The sequence below is a fragment of the Scyliorhinus torazame genome, chromosome 1 (assembly GCF_047496885.1).
Source record: "Scyliorhinus torazame isolate Kashiwa2021f chromosome 1, sScyTor2.1, whole genome shotgun sequence".
NCBI lineage: Eukaryota > Metazoa > Chordata > Chondrichthyes > Carcharhiniformes > Scyliorhinidae > Scyliorhinus > Scyliorhinus torazame.
Genome location: NC_092707.1, coordinates 374,754,478 through 374,774,792, shown reverse-complemented (window position 1 = coordinate 374,774,792; position 20,315 = coordinate 374,754,478). Strand labels below are relative to the sequence as shown.

General features: G+C 46.3%; 1 protein-coding gene across 1 annotated transcript in view; it reads left to right on the top strand.

Moving 5' to 3' along the window:
• ryr2a (ryanodine receptor 2a (cardiac)) overlaps positions 1–16,712 on the top strand; it is a 1,117,859-nt gene extending 1,101,147 nt beyond the window's left edge. The window contains exons 100-103 of the mRNA XM_072511661.1: positions 1,542–1,606; positions 3,483–3,583; positions 13,231–13,282; positions 15,616–16,712. Of these exons, the coding sequence (XP_072367762.1) occupies positions 1,542–1,606; positions 3,483–3,583; positions 13,231–13,282; positions 15,616–15,711 (314 nt within the window). The 3' untranslated portion in view covers positions 15,712–16,712. The remainder of the gene's footprint in view (positions 1–1,541; positions 1,607–3,482; positions 3,584–13,230; positions 13,283–15,615) is intronic.
• Positions 16,713–20,315: the final 3,603 nt, after the last annotated feature.

Below are 20,315 nucleotides of genomic sequence, written 5' to 3'. Positions count from 1 at the left end.
GTAAAGATAATTCCTGTGCAAAAGTCTGATAGCTAATTAAGCTTTTAAGGGATGTACTGGGATCTGAAGCTCTAGAATAATTGCGATGTGACAATAATACTTGTTCGATGACTTGCACAATGATAATGGAACAAAAGCAGCTGGGGAGCTATAGCTTGAATTCTGTCAGAGCAGTGAGAACTCTGGAGTGTTTGTTGCTGTTGGGACTTAGTCTCTTTAAAAGACAGGCGCCTCCCAATTGGAGGGCTGGCAGCTCTCCAGTCTCAGCAGCACCAGTGGGGGATGTGGCCGGTCCTGGGACTGCACCCAGTTGAGAGGACAAGGCAATGGACACCGCCCTTGCAACTGGTAAACATCCCCTTCACTCTGTGTCCAGTTCTAGGACTTTATACCCTACAAACGTTCAAGTTGCATTTTACTCTGAAGCCTGGATGTTTAAATGAGCTTCGCCTATTCAGGTGCCTGTCCCACTCTCAACTATCAGTTCAGCTAAGGCCACCCATCTGTCCTTGGGTGGGATCACGCAAAGGAATTGTGAATTAAAGCAAGTGCCCCGTTTTTGATTAATTGTATATGACCTGCGCTGTTTCCACTTTTTTAGCCATATGAAACAACTGTTCATTGTGGCTATAGAGGTGGCAAGAATGATGTAGTGAGCCTAGGATTAATATTAATAGTGTCAGCTTTTTCTGACTCTAAACCGCAGAATGTTTTGCTGTTGCTAAGTAGCTGATATCTGTCTTTGTACTGCTGTGTGACTGATGTCTCTTCAACCAGTGTTTGAAATAGTCTTTATGTCTTTACAGCCTGCATGCACCATTAGCACTGCATGTAACTGTTATGCGATGGAGTTATTTCATAAATATTGGTAAAAAATAGTTACTCAGCTGTGCATTAAGCAAGCTGGCACAGGTGTACTGTTCACTAAAGCAAGTTACTTTATCTCCTTTACTGCAGACAATCTGTGGCAATATCCCTCAAATTTTACAGAGTGATAGGATTACCACAAGGAGTCTTGATTCCAGCTGCACAGCCCTATGTGTTCCCCTGCTCAATGCAATTGCTGCTGACCACAGTAAAGGGTGTTTCTACCCTCTCAATGTGCAACTTGTTGCAATTGGCAGTTGCACAACAGCTGAAAGGTTACTTCAGTACATAGTACATAGAACATACAGTGCAGAAGAAGGCCATTCGGCCCATCGAGTCTGCACTGACCCACTTACGCCCTCGCTTCCACCCTATCCCCGTAACCCAATAACCCCTCCTAACCTTTTTGGTCACTAAGGGCAATTTAGCATGGCCAATCCACCTAACCTGCACGTCTTTGGAATGTGGGAGGAAACCGGAGCACCCGGAGGAAACCCACGCAGACATGGGGAGAACGTGCAGACTCTGCACAGACAGTGACCCAGCGGGGAATCGAACCTGGGACCCTGGCGCTTTGAAGCCACAGTGCTATCCACTTATGCTACCAAGCTTCTGCAGGAGCTGCCCCAGAGCCTTTGCTTTATGAAGTGATCTCATTCCCCTTTTTCACTCAGGTCTAATTATTGATGCTTTTGGTGAACTGAGAGATCAGCAGGAGCAAGTTAAAGAAGACATGGAGGTGAGAGCTTTAACAATACCGTAAACAAGATACTGAATATTTAATTAGAACATGAAACCATCTGGTTACAGAAAGAGACAACTGGGACTGAATTCCTTCGGTCCTTGTATTCTTCACCAATATTTCAGTGAGATTTCACGGTCAGAATTTCAAAACATCAAGACCTATCTTCGATGTAACTGGTGGAGACTCATCTCCCACTGCACAGGAGCGTGCTCTTAATTTTAGAATCAGTGGCACCATGAGTACAATTCAAGCTATGTGGCCGGGACTTTCCGCTCCCGTTCCTCTTTGGCGGGTTTGGTGATGGGAGCGGTACATCTCGCAAGAGGCAAAAGTCACGTTTCACATGGGCAGGAAGTCTCACCTCGATTGTCCCCGCCAGAGACGTAACAGGAATCCTGATGTTCAACATCGGGTACACTGTTATCATAAATTTTACGATCATACGGCAGAGAAAACCACCATTGGTATCGGCAGCTTCAACGTAGTTTTTTTCTGCCACACTGCCAGAAAAACGGTAAATTTCCACCCCTTGTCTTTTAAAAGTATCAGTAGTTGCCTAAAAGACAATAGGGAAGAAATGGAGAAAGATTATTTTCACTGGTGTGGAATTGGTAATGCAAAACATGAATTTGATCTGATTTAATTGGTTTATTGTCACATGTACTGAAATACAGTGAAAAGTATTTTTCTGCAGCCAAGGGAACGTGCACAGTACGTACACAGTAGACAAAAAGAATAATCAACAAAGTACGCCGACAAATAAGTAATTGGTTATAGTGCAGAACAAGGGCCAAACAAAGCAAATACGACATGAGCAAGAGCAGCATAGGACATTGTGAATAGTGTCTTACAGTGAACGGATCAGTCCGAGGGGAAGTCGTTGAGGAGTCTATTAGCTGTGGGGAAGAAACTGTTCCAATGTGTGGATGGAGTTCAGGATGTGTATCAGAAGCACAAGAAGTGGGGAGTGATGAGAATTCTTCATGACAGGTATGATCAGAGCATGAATTGCTCTGGCAGAGGACATGTTGAAAGCCCAGGGGATGAGACAAGGTCAGAATCTTTTTCAGAAAGCAGTCCGCAGTTGCAATGGGCCAGGTGCCATTTGCCTCTTTTATGCTGGAAAGGTCAACAACTGTCCAACCCTGATATTCTGTGGGGAACCTGCCGGAATTGAGGATGGGAGAAATGCTGCTATTTTCTTCTCCCCCCACCCCACTTCCCTCCCCTCCAGAGAGTTATGTATCATTTTATTTCAGTGGCGCCGTATATAAGGAATAGGGAGTGAATTTGCAACTTTCCAACTGGACATAAAACTGGTCTTGTAGATTTGCCGTCCAATGTAAAAACCACTCGTCTCCGTTGGTTCCAATAGCTAGTGGATAATCCACAACGCCAGGCAGCAAGATGAAAATCTATCTGCCGATGTTGTCTTGTATTGGAAATTATGCTATTTGTATTATAATCAAAAGGCTGCTGAAAAACATTTTGTTAATAAAAACAGTCTTGCTTTTGACATGTGAAAATGTCCAACAAAAACTTCTGGCAAATGTCCAAACAAAAAAGGCTTCTGTGTGAATTATGTTCACCGGGTTTACTTTGCTGGGCAAATGATTCAAAATCAGTTTCATTTCAGATATGCAAATATCTCACATTTCTATTCATACTTTCCCACAGTTTAGAAAGGGATATGTGACCATTCAAGAGGTAATTCTGGACGATTTACGAAGATTGAACCAAAAGATAAATAGATAAATAACACTGACCCACGTACCAAAGCTCAGCACTGGCTGATTATAGTGATCAGATAAAGCTGATTTGTATGTTTCAGGTGCCAACCTTGCTTATTTTCCTTGACTGTTCTTTTCAGACCAAATGCTTCATCTGCGGAATTGGCAATGACTACTTCGACACGGTCCCCCACGGCTTTGAGACTCACACGCTTCAGGAGCACAATTTGGCAAATTACCTGTAAGTACTTGCATTTCCTGCTACTCAATCACACCAGAGACAGAGCAACATGCTTGGATTTTTAATCAGCTCCATGGCCACCAAAGTTGGTGGGGGGAGAAAAAAAGAAAATAAACAGTCCTAGCCAGTGGTGCATTTTCTTTTCTTCTTTGAAAAGGGGAAAAAAATGAAACCTTCCAAGTAAAACAGTCCCGGGTAACGTTGAGCTCCATCAGACGTCCTTTTATGGGCAGGAGTCAGCTGCGTTGCTGAGCTACAGTAACCGCTGCTCAACCTGCAGGTGGAGGCAGTTAACTTCAGAAAGAAGTTCCGAAACTTGCAATTGAAAGTCTGAGCTGAGGAATGATTACAAGAAATATAAACATGCAGATATATAATAGATATTAAACAGGTGTTTTATGTCAGCTATTTTGGGTTCGGTGGAATTGCAGCCTTTGACCAGGGGAATGAGGCCCGTTGTTGCACAAAAGTTTCTAAGTAACTTATAATGCTAATTTTAGAATAAAGGGCCAAAAGATGAATGCCACTGAGTTAAAGCTCCAGAGCATGTGGGACAATAGGGACTCAGAATTTCCAGGTTTCCGAATTGATATACTTGTAGGCCCCCCCCCCCCCCGCCTAAATAACCCATCCTTCTGTCTATCCAGGCTGCTTTCTTTCAAATGAGACGTTAAATTGAGGCCTTGTCTGCCTTCTCAAGTGGACATGAAAGGCCCCATGGCACCCCTCGAAAGAGACCAACATCACTTAAAACAGGTTACCACATTGCTGATTACCGTGCTTTCAGCAATACTGGCAACACCAGCAAGAGCCAAACTCCAAAAGCATTTCACTGATAGGTTAGCACCACAGCTGAAGTTATTGCTGCTGCAAGCTGGACCCCAGAGTGAAGTCTGTCTCTTTGATCAGAAACCTTTTTTTATTGTGAAAACAAGGAGGAAGAGCTACTGACCTCAAAAGCATAGAGCACTCGTAACAACTTTCGAATTTTTAAAATTAAAAGATTTATTTAAAAGAAAAAATAAACTGAAGGGCACAAGATACATGTTACACATGAGAACAGTCTTACAGAACAACCCCAAAAAACTGAAGAGTCATATGGACTTGGAATATTAACGCTATCCCTCTCTTCAAAGATGCTGCCAGATCCGCATTTTTCTAGCATTTTCTGTTTTTGCCCCAAGAAACATGCATAGTCAAAAGTACACAATTAAACTACCTTTTTGGCAACAGCCCTTTATAGGTTTTAAGCATAAAAATCCAATAAATATTACCCAGGTCAAGGAATTTATGTCATTTTAATAAAGGCACGTCTCACAGGTTCACAGATACCTCCATTCTGATGTGGAATTCCAAAAGGTGGTTCAGAATAAATTGTTTCCTAAAATAATGACTCTCCTGGATTAACAGTAAGTGGCTAACTCCAATTCAAAACTTTCACAGCTTCCCTGCATCCCTCCAAAGAAGTTCGCCTTTGGGGCTTTCACCCTCAGCAACTCCAGCACAACCAGTGCCATCTTGTTTGCTGGGATTGTCATGATATTCAAACACACACATCATGATGGACACACTAACAGGCAAATCAGAGTACACAACACCACAACCAATCACAGACAAGAACACCAACCACATAAAAAGCACGAGCACGACACCTGGAGGTCAGTAGGTCTGGGGAGAAGGAAGCATGAAAGAGCTGTTGAAACACCACAAGCAGGGAGCCCCCCACGTGCAGAGTGCAAAGACCAAGTTGTAAATAGTGAGTTTAAATAAACAAGCGTTGTACCATATGCAACTGTGTTGGCTCTTCTGTGTGTTAGAACACCCAACACCACATGGTACAGGAGTGGATCGATACCTGCCTACCAACCTGCCATTCTGGACATGGACCACACCGGCAAACCGCAGCCGATGCAAGTCACGGGGAACCTAGGCACCAACTGGAAGCTCTACAGGCAGCGATTTGACCTGTACATCCGTGCCACCGAAAAACAGAATGTCTCGGATGATTCGAAGATTGCAATGCTCCTCTTCTACGCAGGCCCCCACCCAAATGATGTCTTTAATTCACTGGTGTTCGAGGAAGGCGAAAACCAGGCCAAATATGACACGGTCATCCACAAAATGGACCAGCACTTTCAAACTGAAGTAAACGAAACTTTCGAAAGATACATCTTTCAGCAACGCCTGCAAGGTAAGGAGGAGCTTTTTCAACCCTTTTTGACGCACCTCCGGATTCTAGCGCAGTCCTGCGGTTACGGCACCACCACAGAGTCCATGATCAGGGACCAGATTGTTTTTGGCGTTGCCTCCAGTGGCCTACGCCAGCAGCTTCTTAAAATAAAGAGCCTCACCTTAGCGTCTGCTGTGGAAGCCTGTGTCCTCCATGAAAATGCGACCTGCCGTTTTGCCCGATTTCAGGCGTCCGAGTTGGCACGGAGGGGGTCCCCAGCCGTCGAATCGGCAAGCCAGGCCGCCCACGACGTTGAACGCATCCAGGCCGTCGATTTCTTCCCGCCCCACGGCCCGGACGACAGCGGCCGCTTCCCGCGCTTTTCGCGGTCTCCCGCGCAGGTGCGCGCCAAAAATAACGGCCACAACGAGGGACGCACTGCGCAGGCGCGCCCACCGCAAGATCGCACTGCGCATGCGCAGTGGCGCAACGAACGCCGTGACGTCATGACGTGCAGCAAGTGTGGAGGTCTACACTTAAAAGGGCAATGTCCTGCAAAATACCAACAGTGCAACAGATGTGCCATGATAGGCCACTACGCAGCCCGCTGTCGTGCGGCTCAACCCATGGATCCGGCGCATCCTCGACAACCTCGCACACGAGTCAGGACCGTCCAGCCCACGCATCAAGACTTCCAGTTAAGTGATGCAGATGACCAGGATGACTTCAGAGTTGCCGTCATTGATGTCAACAAGGTCAATGCCATCAATCCAGACGATGAGTGGTGTGCCACCCTGACGGTCAACCGATCGCGCGTCGCCTTCCGTCTGGACACCGGCGCATCCGCCAACCTGATTGCTTACTCTGCAGTCCAGGCCATGAAGGTCAAACCACTCATCACACCATCCCGGCTTAAGATGGTTGACTATAACGGGAACGTTATCCCGTCCGTAGGATCTTGCCAGCTACAGGTGACTCACAAGGGGTACACGGCCACACTCCCCTTCGAAGTTGTGGGCTCATCAAAGGACTCGTTACTGGGCGCACAAGCGTGTAAGGTCCTTCACCTGGTACAGCGCATCATGTCTCTCTCTCCAGATGAGATATCCGACTTCCCGGATGCTGAGTTCCACGCGAATCTCCATTCCCTCCTCGCTCACAACCAGGAGGTTTTTGAAGGCATGGGGACATTGCCACACACGTACAAGATTCGACTCAGACCGGACGCCATCCCCGTCGTTCACGCACCTCGCAGGGTTCCTGCGCCTCTCAAAGACCGCCTCAAGGCACAACTGCAGATTCTTCAGGACCAAGGGGTCCTATCCAAGGTCACGGAGCCCACGCCATGGGTCAGCTCCATGGTCTGTGTAAAGAAGCCCTCTGGCGAGCTCCGTATATGTATAGATCCAAAAGATCTGAACAACAACATCATGCGGGAACACTATCCCATCCCAAAACGAGAAGACCTCACCAGCGAGATGGCGCGAGCCAACATATTCACTAAATTGGATGCGTCCAAAGGATTCTGGCAGATCCAACTGGACCCGGCCAGCCGAAGACTATGCACATTCAACACCCCTTTTGGCAGATTCTGCTACAACCGGATGCCATTCGGCATCATTTCGGCATCTGAAGTATTCCACCGCATTATGGAGCAGATGATGGAAGGCATCGAAGGGGTACGTGTATATGTGGACGATATCATCATTTGGTCCACCACTCCGCAGGAACACATGCATCGTCTTCGACGTGTCTTCACCCGCATACGGCAAAATGGCCTGCGTCTCAACCGTGCGAAGTGTGCTTTCGGCCAGACGGAGCTGAAATTCCTCGGGGACCACATCTCAAGGTCCGGGGTCCGTCCCGATGCAGACAAGGTTAGCGCCATCACAGCCATGCCACGACCGGCTGACAAGAAGGCTGTCTTAAGATTCCTGGGCATGGTCAACTTCCTTGGGAAGTTCATTCCCAACCTGGCTTCTCATACAACAAACATGCGCCATCTCGTAAAAAAATCGACGGAATTCAACTGGCACCAGTCGCATCAGCAGGAATGGGAGGAGCTCAAGCACAAACTGGTCACGGCACCAGTGCTGGCCTTCTTTGACGCGACTCGCCCTACAAAGATCTCAACAGACGCCAGCCAATCTGGTATTGGAGCGGTACTCCTGCAAAAAGACAGCACGTCATCATGGGCCCCGGTTGCGTATGCCTCACGAGCCATGACCCCTACCGAACAGCGCTACGCGCAAATCGAAAAAGAATGCCTGGGCTTGTTAACTGGACTGGACAAGTTCCACGACTATGTGTATGGCCTGCCACGATTCACGGTCGAAACTGACCACCGCCCCCTGGTCAACATCATTAACAAAGACCTGAACGACATGACTCCTCGCCTCCAGCGCATCTTACTCAAACTCAGGAGGTACGATTTTGAACTGATCTACACTCCGGGGAAGGAACTCATAGTGGCGGACACTCTTTCCCGAGCAGTGAGCACACCACCAGATGCGGAGGGGTTCGTGCGTCAAATTGAGGCACACGTGACTCTGACAGCAGCAAATATGCCAGCTGATGATCCTTGTCTGGCCCACATACGCGCAGAGACGGCGACTGACCCTCTGCTGCAGCGAGTGATGCGCCACATGACGGAAGGGTGGCTAAAAGGGCAGTGCCCCCAGTTTTACAATGTGCGAGATGATCTCACCAATATAGACGGGGTCCTTATGAAATCGCATAGGATCGTCATTCCACACAGTGTGCGCCAGATGATTCTTCGTCAACTACACGAAGGCCACTTGGGTGTCGAAAAATGCAGACGAAGGGCCCGGGCGGCGGTATATTGGCCGGGTATTAATGAAGACATAGCCAACATGGTGCTCAACTGCACAACCTGTCAGAGGTTTCAGCCGGCGCAACCTCCGGAAACACTTCTACCACACGAGATGGTGACGTCCCCCTGGGCGAAGGTGGGTGTTGACCTATTTCACGCGCTCGGCAGAGATTACATTGTTATTATAGACTACTTCTCAAACTACCCGGAAGTCATGCCTCTCCATGATCTGACGTCGTCCGCAGTCATTGGGGCCTGCAAGGAAACGTTTGCTCGCCATGGCATTCCAAGGACTGTCATGTCAGACAATGGACCTTGTTTTGCCAGCCGTGAATGGTCGTCCTTTGCCGCAGCATATGGTTTCACTCATGTGACATCCAGCCCTCTGCATCCACAATCGAACGGGAAGGCTGAAAAGGGTGTCCACATCGCAAAGCGGCTCCTGTGCAAGGCGGCTGATGCCGGATCGGACTTTAACCTTGCCTTGCTGGCCTATCGATCGGCCCCGTTATCCACGGGCCTCTCGCCAGCGCAGCTACTAATGGGTCGCTCCCTCAGGACGACGGTACCTTCCGTCCTGGCACCGACAACAGACCATGAGGCGGTTCTTCGGGACATGCAACTGCAGCGTGATCGCCAGAAAGGTCGGTACGACACACGAGCGACGGACCTGCCCCCCCTGTCCTCCGGAGACAAAGTACGCGTCCATCAACCGTATGGTGGCTGGTCAGCACCGGCCGAAGTCCTCCGACAAGTGGCTCCCCGCTCGTTCCTGGTTCGCATGCCGGATGGTTCCGTGCGTCGCCGCAATCGGCGCGCCCTTCGCCGACTTCCACGTTCACAGCCACACAACACGCCAGATCCTCAACAGGCTTCCGAGGATGACTTTGTGGAGCTGCCGCACATCACGCCCTTTCCATCGCCACCCATGGCCATGCCTGCACAGCAGCCGGTGGTTCTTGATCCACCCTTAAGGCGGTCAACCCGAATTCGTCGCAAACCCATTAGAATGGACTTATAATACAGTTCATATGTTTAATAAGTTGGACAATTTTACATGATAACCTGTTGTTGTTTATCGTTCCAGATGTCGTCTGACTGGACAACTGTTCAAAATTTTTTTTCTTCTTCTCTCGTTCGCATTTCTGTTATGTTATGGTACAACTGGATTCATGTGACGCACTCGACATCGCCCCATGTACATAGTTCCGTCATAGACACATGCTGCACACGACACACACACACTCTTAGATGCACTCACGTCACGATCATATTTATTACCACGTAGGCACATATCTTTGTAAAAAGGGGGGATGTCATGATATTCAAACACACACATCATGATGGACACACTAACAGGCAAATCAGAGTACACAACACCACAACCAATCACAGACAAGAACACCAACCACATAAAAAGCACGAGCACGACACCTGGAGGTCAGTAGGTCTGGGGAGAAGGAAGCATGAAAGAGCTGTTGAAACACCACAAGCAGGGAGCCCCCCACGTGCAGAGTGCAAAGACCAAGTTGTAAATAGTGAGTTTAAATAAACAAGCGTTGTACCATATGCAACTGTGTTGGCTCTTCTGTGTGTTAGAACACCCAACACCACAGGGATGAGTGTGTGTGAGGAGTGGAGTGCTAAGATATGGCTGCAGCTTGTCAGCCTCTCGGGTGAAATTCCCGACCCTGGCGAATCCGATTCCATTTTTCATTGGAATCACTCATGTTCTACGTGGTGTCAGTGCTAGCCCATTAACGGTTGTTGAATTGCTCTGGGACCAGCGCCAGTTTTGCTGTCGTAGAAGTCCACCGATTCTGTCCCGGCGTCAGCACTTAGTCTCCGAAATAGCGGAAACCTCTGTTTCAGAGACTAAGTGCTGACGCTGGGACAGACCATGGACTTCGACAACAGAACAATTGTTGCCGGTCCCAGAGCAATTCAACAATTGTAATGGCATCTGGGGTTGAGGGGGTCTCCCAGGACACTAGCGACCCCTAAATGGCCGGGGAAAGGGCAGGGTGGTAACCTGGCACTCCCTCTGGCACCCGTGCACCTTGGCACAGCCAACCTGGCTCCCTGGCAGTGCCATCCAGGCAGCCTGACAGTGCCACACTGGCTAGGGCTCCCAGGTGCCAGATTGGCACTGCAAGTGATCCGACCCGGGGCCTTCCCAGGTGGAGGGGGGCTGAGGGGATGTTCCTGAGGGCCTCTCCGAGATTGGAGGTGGAGGGGACATCGAAAACGCCGGGGGGGGGGGGGGGGGGGGTGATCAAGGCTGCCAGACAACATGGCACCCCGATCTGATAGGAGTCAAGCTCAGCAGGAAATGAGACAAGTGCAGCCTTGGCAGAGAGAAACTCCCCGAGGCCAAAAAAAAACTGCAACGTTTTGTTGAATAGCGGGGTGAATCTCAATGCTGCAGCCCTGAGAAACACCCTGCTCAACATGCCCAAAACCGGACATAGATTTATTTCCCGTTGAATCGCACCCATCTTTTATTTATTTCTTTACCTGTCCTATTACCACTCTCTTTGGCTTTTATACCTTGAAACCTTTTGTCATTTAACTCCTACCCTCCACCCAATCGCAGACTTTCTCTTTTGTTCTTCTTCCCCCCCCGCCCACCGTCTTTTAAACACAATCTACATAGTCTAGCTTTCTCAAAACCTATTACTTTTTTACTTTTCCGTAGTTCTGATGAAGGGCCATCACTGACCTGAAATGTTAACTACTCTTGCTACTCTTGACGCTTCAGCCCCGCTACCTTTCCTCCTAATGGCTTCCTGCCATGTCTCATTGCTCGTGTCTCCCCATGCCGAATACCTACACCTTCCCCATGGTTGATATTGACTTACTCCTTTCCACGTCATCCCTTGTGGCTGACTTCTACAGCCACAGTGTGGAACCCCACCTATTGCTCTCACACCCCACGATGCCCACATCATTCTTGGAAGACCCTTTGCCATTTCAGCCCAAACACCAACACCGTCCTCCAGCAATGTATGTTGGAAGACAACTTTGCTCTATTAATTTGTACAAGGGGAACTAAGAACCACATACTTAAAAACAAAGATGTATTACACAAAATACAGTGCCTGAGGTGACACATGTTTCAAATTCTGAGTGAAGCCTGGATCATGGTAGTGCCAATTTGTCAGTGTTACTGTAACAGTTGACGTCGGAACAGTCTTGGCCAGCAACAGTAATTATTAAAGCAACATTTTTAATTAGTACTGCAAAGAGCCCATGTGAACAACAAAAGTAGTATGAGCAGCACTTTAGCAGATTTAAAGGGTCCCAAGTATTTTAGTAATGAGAAGGAAGTAGAATTTTGGAAATAACATCCATTTACAAAAACATCAAGAATATTGCAAGCAGTTTAATCCGATCACCCGTTTTATATTAGTTTTATTTTAGCTGTGCCTGGTGAAAACAGGCAAGCTGTCATTTGAATTGGTTTCTCACCATCACAAGTGCATTATTTTCCAGGCGGTGCATTCATTTGGGAAAAGTGATTTTTTTTTTTTACTTCCGCTATCCTGATTATTCGTGGCATTGTTCACATGGCAGGTGTTACATTACAGGTCAGCTTGAATGTTCCATGCGCCATGGGGGAGCTTTCCCATTACTGCACCTGGACACAGCAAATGGAGTAAAATCGACCATTACCTCGATTTACTGAATTTGTCATGGCAGGATTCAAACTGCTTGGGTTGCTAGTCTAACACCATGCCACTGCACAACCATGTCATTGAGCATGTAACATGAAGCGTATCACAAATGTAGGTGTACAGTGTGATTTACCTGTCCACAAAATGCTCCTTTCCCCTCTAAACATTATTTCTCTGCGGCACATCTAGAGAGGTAGTCATTTTGTGCCTTTCTCTTTTTGCTCCCCCCCCATACACACACACATCCCAGGTGAGGAGACGCATGACCCTGTTCCTGGCTTTCTATTGCTAAAATGCATATAAAGATAATTCAGTGTGAATCTCCTCCTCCTGTGGAAGAAATGACTGGTTTTTGTTTGGTAACCAAAGGGTTAGGGTTCAGGGCCTCGTAGTGGTGTTGGCAGCCATATGGTGGCTGACAGGATTCCTGCACCAAATTGTGTCACAGAATCTTACCACAACGCACTGGGCAATCCTCCAATTTGGTGCCCAACAGCTCCGCTCAAAAACAAATGCAACAGTTGAGGTAGTTTCTCGTTAGGACTTTAAAAAATAGTAATTGCGGCAGAAGCGAAAACACCAAAGTTTTGTGTTTAGACGAAGGATTTTTTAACCAGTTTTTAAACCAAATATGAAAACTTTAGTCTTTTGCTGGGAAATTTGAGGGGACAATAGAATGAGCGATCACTTGTTGCAGACAGCCATCTTGATTCTAACAGACCTTCATGACACAAAGCAGAGTAACAGAGAATCAGTAGCCAAACCTATGACATGGAAATCGGAGCTAATGCGAGGAGAACTTCACCGGCGACATATCAAGTTGACACAACCAATGCAATGTTTTTAAAAGCCCAAATCATAAAGATGTGTTCCATTGATCGACATTGAATTTACATCTGAATCGGTTTCGGACCAACATGTGCGATGTTTATATCGATGCTACCTACATGTGTCTTTATTCCTATAGGTTTTTCTTGATGTACCTTATTAACAAAGATGAAACAGAGCACACCGGGCAGGTAAGGTCCCACCACATTCTAGTAGAAGAATGAAAACGATTGGACTTGTGCTACCAAAAGAGAAAATGCTGGACAATCTCAGCAGGTCTGGCCGCAACTGTAGGGAGAGAAAAGAGCTAACGTTTCGAGTCCAGATGACCCTTTGTCAAAGCGAAAAGACTTAGAAAGTGGGAGATATTTATACTGTGGGGTGAGGGAATGAAAGATGAGTCATCCAACACTAAGAGAGAAATGGGAAGCAGTGAAGGTGGGTAGTGGGGGAGGGACATACTGAAATCCTGTCGGAGAGAAGAGCAGTACTTCTTCAGGGTAGGCATTCCCAGAAGAGAAGTGGCAGTGAGTTAAACACTAGATAAAAGCAAATTACTGCGGATGCTGGAATCTGAAACCAAAAGAGAAAATGCTGGAAAATCTCATCAGGTCTGGCAGCGTCTGTAAGGAGAGAAAAGAGCTAACGTTTCGAGTCCAGATGACCCTTTGTCAAAGCTAAAAGACATAGAAAGTGGGAGATATTTGTACTGGACTTGTGTTACAATGCTTCAAGATGTCTGTGGAGTACAGTTGGCATTAATTCAAAGAGAGAATTCAAACGCAAAGAAAATGTTCCATCCTCAGGATACACACCTGGCCATCATTATTTTAAACACAATCTACATAGTCTAGCTTTCGAGCTGTTTCAATTCACCCCTTCCTTGAGAGCTTCCAAGCATTGCCAATTTGTTGCTGGGGTTTACATTACCTGACAGCAAGTGGCCCTGTTTATAAACTTCATAATACTCGATCGAGGTTGGAGGGGGCCAAACCAACCCAGGAAGGGGTACATTAGAGGAATCTGTGCCAGATTGGCTCCCCAATGTGGTCCCAGCAGTGGAACTGGAAGGGAGAGGCTGCCAGCTCCAAAGAGGTGGGCAGCTGATTACTATAGTTAAAGGCCGAATTAGGTGCCATTTTACAGTGCTGTCGGGATTGCCTTTGGCGGGGTGACTCACCCATTAAAGGGAGGCTGCCAGCTAAATGAAGGCAGATTTGGGGTCCCGGACTCGGTTGCTCCAAGGTTGGGTTTCAAGCAGGGTAGGTATCGAATCATAATCTTTATTAGTGTCACAAGTAGGCTTACATTAACACTGCACTGAAGTTACTGTGAAAATCCCCTAGTTGCCACACTCTGGCGCCTGTTAGGGTACACAGAGGGAAAATTCAGAATGTCCAATTCACCTAACAAGCATGTCTTTCGGGACTTGTGGGAGGAAACCAGAGGACCCGGAGGAAACCCACGCAGACACGGGGAGAACATGCAGACTCCACACAGACAGTGACCCAAGCCGGGTTTTGAACCCAGGTCCCTGGCGCTGTGAAGCAAAAGTGCTAACCACTGTGCCCAAGTCATGGCCACCCCCCCCCCCATTTCCCTCCAGAACTGTGATTTTTAAAAAAAAAACTTAGCTGGCCCTGCTCGCGAGGCTTTCTGCACACCCCAGCAAAGAGCACCTCTCCTGGCACTGCTGCTGAAGCTTCAGAGCTGCTAGTTCTCTGATTGAGCTGGGAGAACCAGGAGCCTGCCAGCCACTACTAATTGGACGGCGAGGCTGCCCACAGCAAAAGAGACGAGGGAGACCTGTTGCCAGCAAGTCTGGGCTCAGAATCTGTTTTTTAACGCGGCATTGTCTACAAGATTATGAGGGGCATGGATAGAGTGGATGGGCAGGCACTCTTTCCCAGGGTGGAGAGGTCATTCACCAGGGGGCATAGGATTAAGGTCCATGGGTAAAGTTTAGAGGAGATGTGCCAGGCAGATTTTTTCCACGGAGGATGGTGATGCCTGGAACGGGTTGCCAGGGAGGTTGTGGAGGCAGATACATTAATGGTGTTCAAAAGGCATCTTGACAAACACATGGGTAGGATGGGTTTAGAGGGATACAGCACAAGGAACTGCTGAGGGTTTTGCCAAAGGTTGGTATCATGACCGGTACAGGCTTGGAGGGCCGAAGAGCCTTTTCCTGTGCTGTATTGTTCTTTGTTCTTTATCGAGATCCCTTTACCTGAGGTAAAATTTAAGCCGGTTTGTCGCTTGGCTGGTTTGGGGTAAAATTTATCAGAGGGATTTGCAGATGGATTCGACATTTTCTACATTAAAAGACTGATGTGCAGTGTCAATATGCATTTACGGTATTGACCCGATACCTTGAGCATCTCTGCTGGCCACAGTTGAATCTGTGTGAGTTGGACTTTGGGCATTTTGCTGAAAGCTGACTTGCCACTACACCTTTCAGCGGGTGAAGATAACAATGTGCTTTGCTATTGTACAAATTGACACATTTCTGTTTACCTGCCAGGAGTCCTATGTGTGGAAGATGTATCAGGAGCGCTGTTGGGAATTCTTTCCTGCTGGAGATTGCTTCCGCAAGCAGTACGAAGACCAGCTCAACTAATTGAGGACTAAGCTGACCCACAAACATTGAAATACCTTACAGAGTTCCTCTTTGAATGCTTTTTCAAACATTATTTGTATATAACCTGATCAGTGTGCACTTGGAACACCGAAGCTATAGCTCACTTGAGTCCGCTCTGTCAGTGCATCTGCTTTCAAATTGATGTAGAGAAAAAAAAAATGTTGATTTTAAAACTGTGTGCAGAGACGTTTTAAGACATTTCTTTCATCTTGTGAACACATACGTGAAAGATGATAAATTGCTCTCATCCTATACATTTATGTATTTCTTCATCTGGAATGGTATTATATACTTCTTGATGTGCAGAGCAATCTGCTTATGGATACTGGGCTGTGATGAGGAAATAGTGCCTTACTATATGTGGGTTGAGCTATGCAAGAAGTTGTGTGCATGACCGTGTCACACTGTAAATCAATCTTTTGATGTACATGCTTCTGTCTGACTGCCGTGCGTCTCAGGAGAAGTGTAGGACATTCACATGAACCTAAGATGTTAGTTTCTGGTTATTTAGCTCTTCCTTATTTTGGTAATGCTCTTATGCAATACAGCAACAGTCTGAATCTTTGCATAAAAGATTCTTTCAGAAGAAATAAAACAGATATTTCATTGCATGTTTATTATGCAAGCAAAAGAGAAAATAAAATGGCAAGCTGATCAATGTAACAGCAATTTTTAGGTTTAAGGTTATTGATAACTCTGTAGTTACCAAGTGATGTGTACTTTATTGTAGATTCAGAACCAGTTTCATCAGCCAAGAATGCAGTGTTTCAACTTGGTTGTTGCCTTCCATATTTTCTGCCACTTGTATTGAATATAGTGATTGAGGAATAACTGCCCACTCATTTCAGACTGAAGCTGAAGCAATATCCATTCAGGGATTTCACCAAATACCATTGTAAAGTAATTGAGTGTAGAATACTTCATTTGAGTTGTTTTAAATTGTAATGCCAATCTTTCGAAATAAAACATTCGGAATAAAATCACACAAACGTTTTCCTTTTTTGTTTCGCAAAGCTGAAGGTGCGGTTTTCAATACAGCTTCCCTCCCTCCTCCAAATTCTTTGCCTGATCCTCTCTCTCCCTTGACGACATTAATTCCGGCTGGGACTGGGCTGGGTCCCCCAGGCACTGGTTGCTTCAGTACTAGCAGGGGAAGTTTACCGTTCTGGGACAGATCCCGATGACGAATCACTGCATTAAAAACACATCCACATTACAATACAGCACCCAACAGTGACGTTTGAAGGTGAGAAAACACTTACCTTTACAAATGTTCTGGTCTCCTCGATCAGCAGTCTTTCTACTTTGTTCTTGATCTCTCAAATCTGGTGTGCCATGAGTGGGTTTCCGGAACTCCCGCGCAGCCAGCCAAGAGCGGTGTGTGGGAGGAAATCTGATTTCCATCCCCCATTTAAAATGGGGAATCTGACCTTCGTATTTACAAACTAGGAATTCCTGACTCACGAAAAAGACTGAGGGAAACAATGCCGGGTCAGGAATACAGATGAAAAATTGGGGCCAGCATACTCCGGTTGTTGGATTCACTTTCCCACTGGCAGCGCACCTCCGCCCATGGGTTTTCCGGCTGCGTGAGGTGACTTCAATGGGAAATCTCATTGACAAGCACCGAGAAGACACAGTCTCGCCGCCAGTGAACGGCCTGCCGACGGCAACCACACAGCCGGGGCACCAGAGAATCCAGCCCAGGATTTCCTCCAAAGCAAAGTAAGTGTGGCCATTCACGCAGCGATACACACCTCAGTACCCAGATGAAAACGTGGCAGCAGAACTATGCACATATGCTAAGTGTGACCAACTAAAGTGTTTTACAAGTTACAACATAACTTCTCTGCTTAATTTTGTCTTTTTAGAAATGTTGGCCTTATTAATCTGTTTTTCTAATTTAAGGTATTGTCTAGACAATAGTGTAACGAAGATTAAAGTAAACAGCTTTTTGATAGCATAGGATAATTAAATCATTGTTGCCATCTACAGCATCTAAACACCAGAACACAACTCCTACGCTTGACTTCAACAGTTGATTCTTTACAAGTTTTGTCAAGCCATTGCACCATTAACTTCAGGGTGCACACCCGACATTTTATGACTTTTTTCCCCTGTTCCTGGGAAACGTAGGCTTTTTTATGGTTAGTAAGGATTTTGATCTGCATTTAGCTGTGAAATGTCACAATGTAGCTGTGTGCAAGACCATCCAGTCAACACCTTCTGAGGTCTCAAAATGCAATTGCCCTCGAGTATTTTTCCACCCTTACAGCACTACTTCAGCCAAACAAGAGTCCTTTTACTCAGCATGAATTGGATAAACCACATTCACCTCAAAGGTCTTTCCTGTTCATTGCAGAGAGTTCCTGCTCAGAAATATAATTCTCAATAGAAATAATGATTAGCGATGTAATTGCCCAATATCATTTAAAGGGAGCATGATTATCGCAGCATGTCTGCCTGGGGACAGACTGTCCCAATTAATTCCAGCAGAGTTTATATTAGTGCTGGGTTCCTCTGGGGCATCTGATTAAGAGAATGAAACTTAGAACCAGCAATAGACTACAGCAACAGTGAATTATTGCATTATGCTTTGTGTTGACTTCACTAATAGACTGACAATAATTGTACAGAGATCGGAAAGCTGTAATCATTGAGTGGCATTCTTTTGGACTGTGTCATTTACCTTAGCCCCTTGACCGATATCAGCTGGGTGGAGGAGTCCACATACCACCATGTCAATGGGATGGATGATTTGGGGGAGTATTAGGAGTTTGATCGTACCTGAGTCACGATGGCTCTGCTGTTCAGGCCCAGTCGGGACTGTACTAGATTTGGCTCATCATGCACTCAATGGCCTTTTGGATTCCATAGGTTATTTTGGCAAGTCCAGAAATTATAATGGAAGAGACAATTTCAACCGGAGCCTCGTTATCATTCTAGAATCACATTGGATTTCACTTGTGCAGGTGGGTGGCAGTGTCGTATCTCTCAACATTAATTGTAATTTTTCCTAATTTCTTGGGAAGTGATGTTGTTGGCAAGGCCAGCGTTTGTTGCCGATTCCTAATTGCTCTTGAACTGAGTGGCTTGACACAATGTCCCAGAGGGCAATTCAGAGTCAACCACATCGTTGTGGGTCTGGAGTCACATGTAGGCCAGACCAAGTAAGGACGGCAGATTTCCTTCCCTAAAGGACATTCGTGAACGAGATGGTTTTTTATGACAATCGACAATGGTTTCATGGCCACCATCCTTACTGAGACTAGCTTTCAATTCCAGAGTATTAATTGAATTTAAGGGATTTGAAACTTGTCCCCAGGCATGAGCCTCTAGATTACGTGTCCAGTGATGTTATCGTCACCTCACTGTCTCCCAATATTGGTCCTTTTAATTAGTTGTAGGTGGAAACAAACCACTCCTCCAGCAATGGATCATCGTCAGACAGAATGGGACAATTCCAGTGAAGATTAACTTTTCTTTCATCTTGGAGATGCTGACTGACCTGTTTTCTAATGTTTCCGGCTTTTATTTCAGATTTCCAGTATGCATTCTTATTATCTCCTTTAACTTAAGAACAGACTATATACTATATAAATAAGGATGGATTACAAGGCTTCAAATATAAGCTTTTTCATTACTTTAAACCTCCATCACTTGAACTTAATTGTAATACAGCCTCACTATTATTTGTAGTAGTAGATGTTCTTTAACTTTCCATTCTGGAAAGCATCAAAACTATACTCAACATCTGCATGGTAAATCCTGCCATATGTAAAGACTGTATTTAGCAAACGCACATCAGCATTTACCACTGTGTTCATGGCCTCAGATTTCTGTTTGGAGGGCGTTGGTTATAAATTGATATGTCTTAAAGAAGTTTCTGTCGTCTTCTGTAGGTTAACTGTAAGACTTTATTAGCTACTAGAACTATTTACACATCCATGGATGAAAAAGAAGAAGATAAATTAGGATAAAGAAGAAAAAATGTGCTGACGACAGGTGTCAGGGAGGAAGTACAATTGAAAACCAGGCTGAATGCAGATGGTTCAGAGCAGAGGTGAAAAAGCATGAGAGAAGCGAAGAGGAATTATGAGAAAAGACTGGCAACCAACATAGGTTATCATAGAATTTACAGTGCAGAAGGAGGCCATTTGGCCCATCGAGTCTGCACCGGCTCTTGGAAAGAGCAACCTACCCAAGATCCACGCTTCCACCCTATCCCCATAACCCACTAACCTCACCCAACACTAAGGGCAATTTTGGACACTAAGGGCAATTTAGCATGGCCAATCCACCTAACCTGCACATCTTTGGCCTGTGGGAGGAAACCGGAGCACCCGGAGGAAACCCACCCACACACGGGAAGAATGTGCAGACTCCGCACAGACAGTGACCCAAGCCGGGAATCAAACCTGGGACCCTGGAGCTGTGAAGCAATTGTGCTATCCACAATGCTACCGTGCATAAGGTGGCATCCCAAAGTCCTTTACAGACACATAAATAGTAAAAGGGTGGTAAAAGGAGGAGTGGGGCTGATAAGGGACCAAAAAAGGAATTTACACATGGAGGCAGGGGTT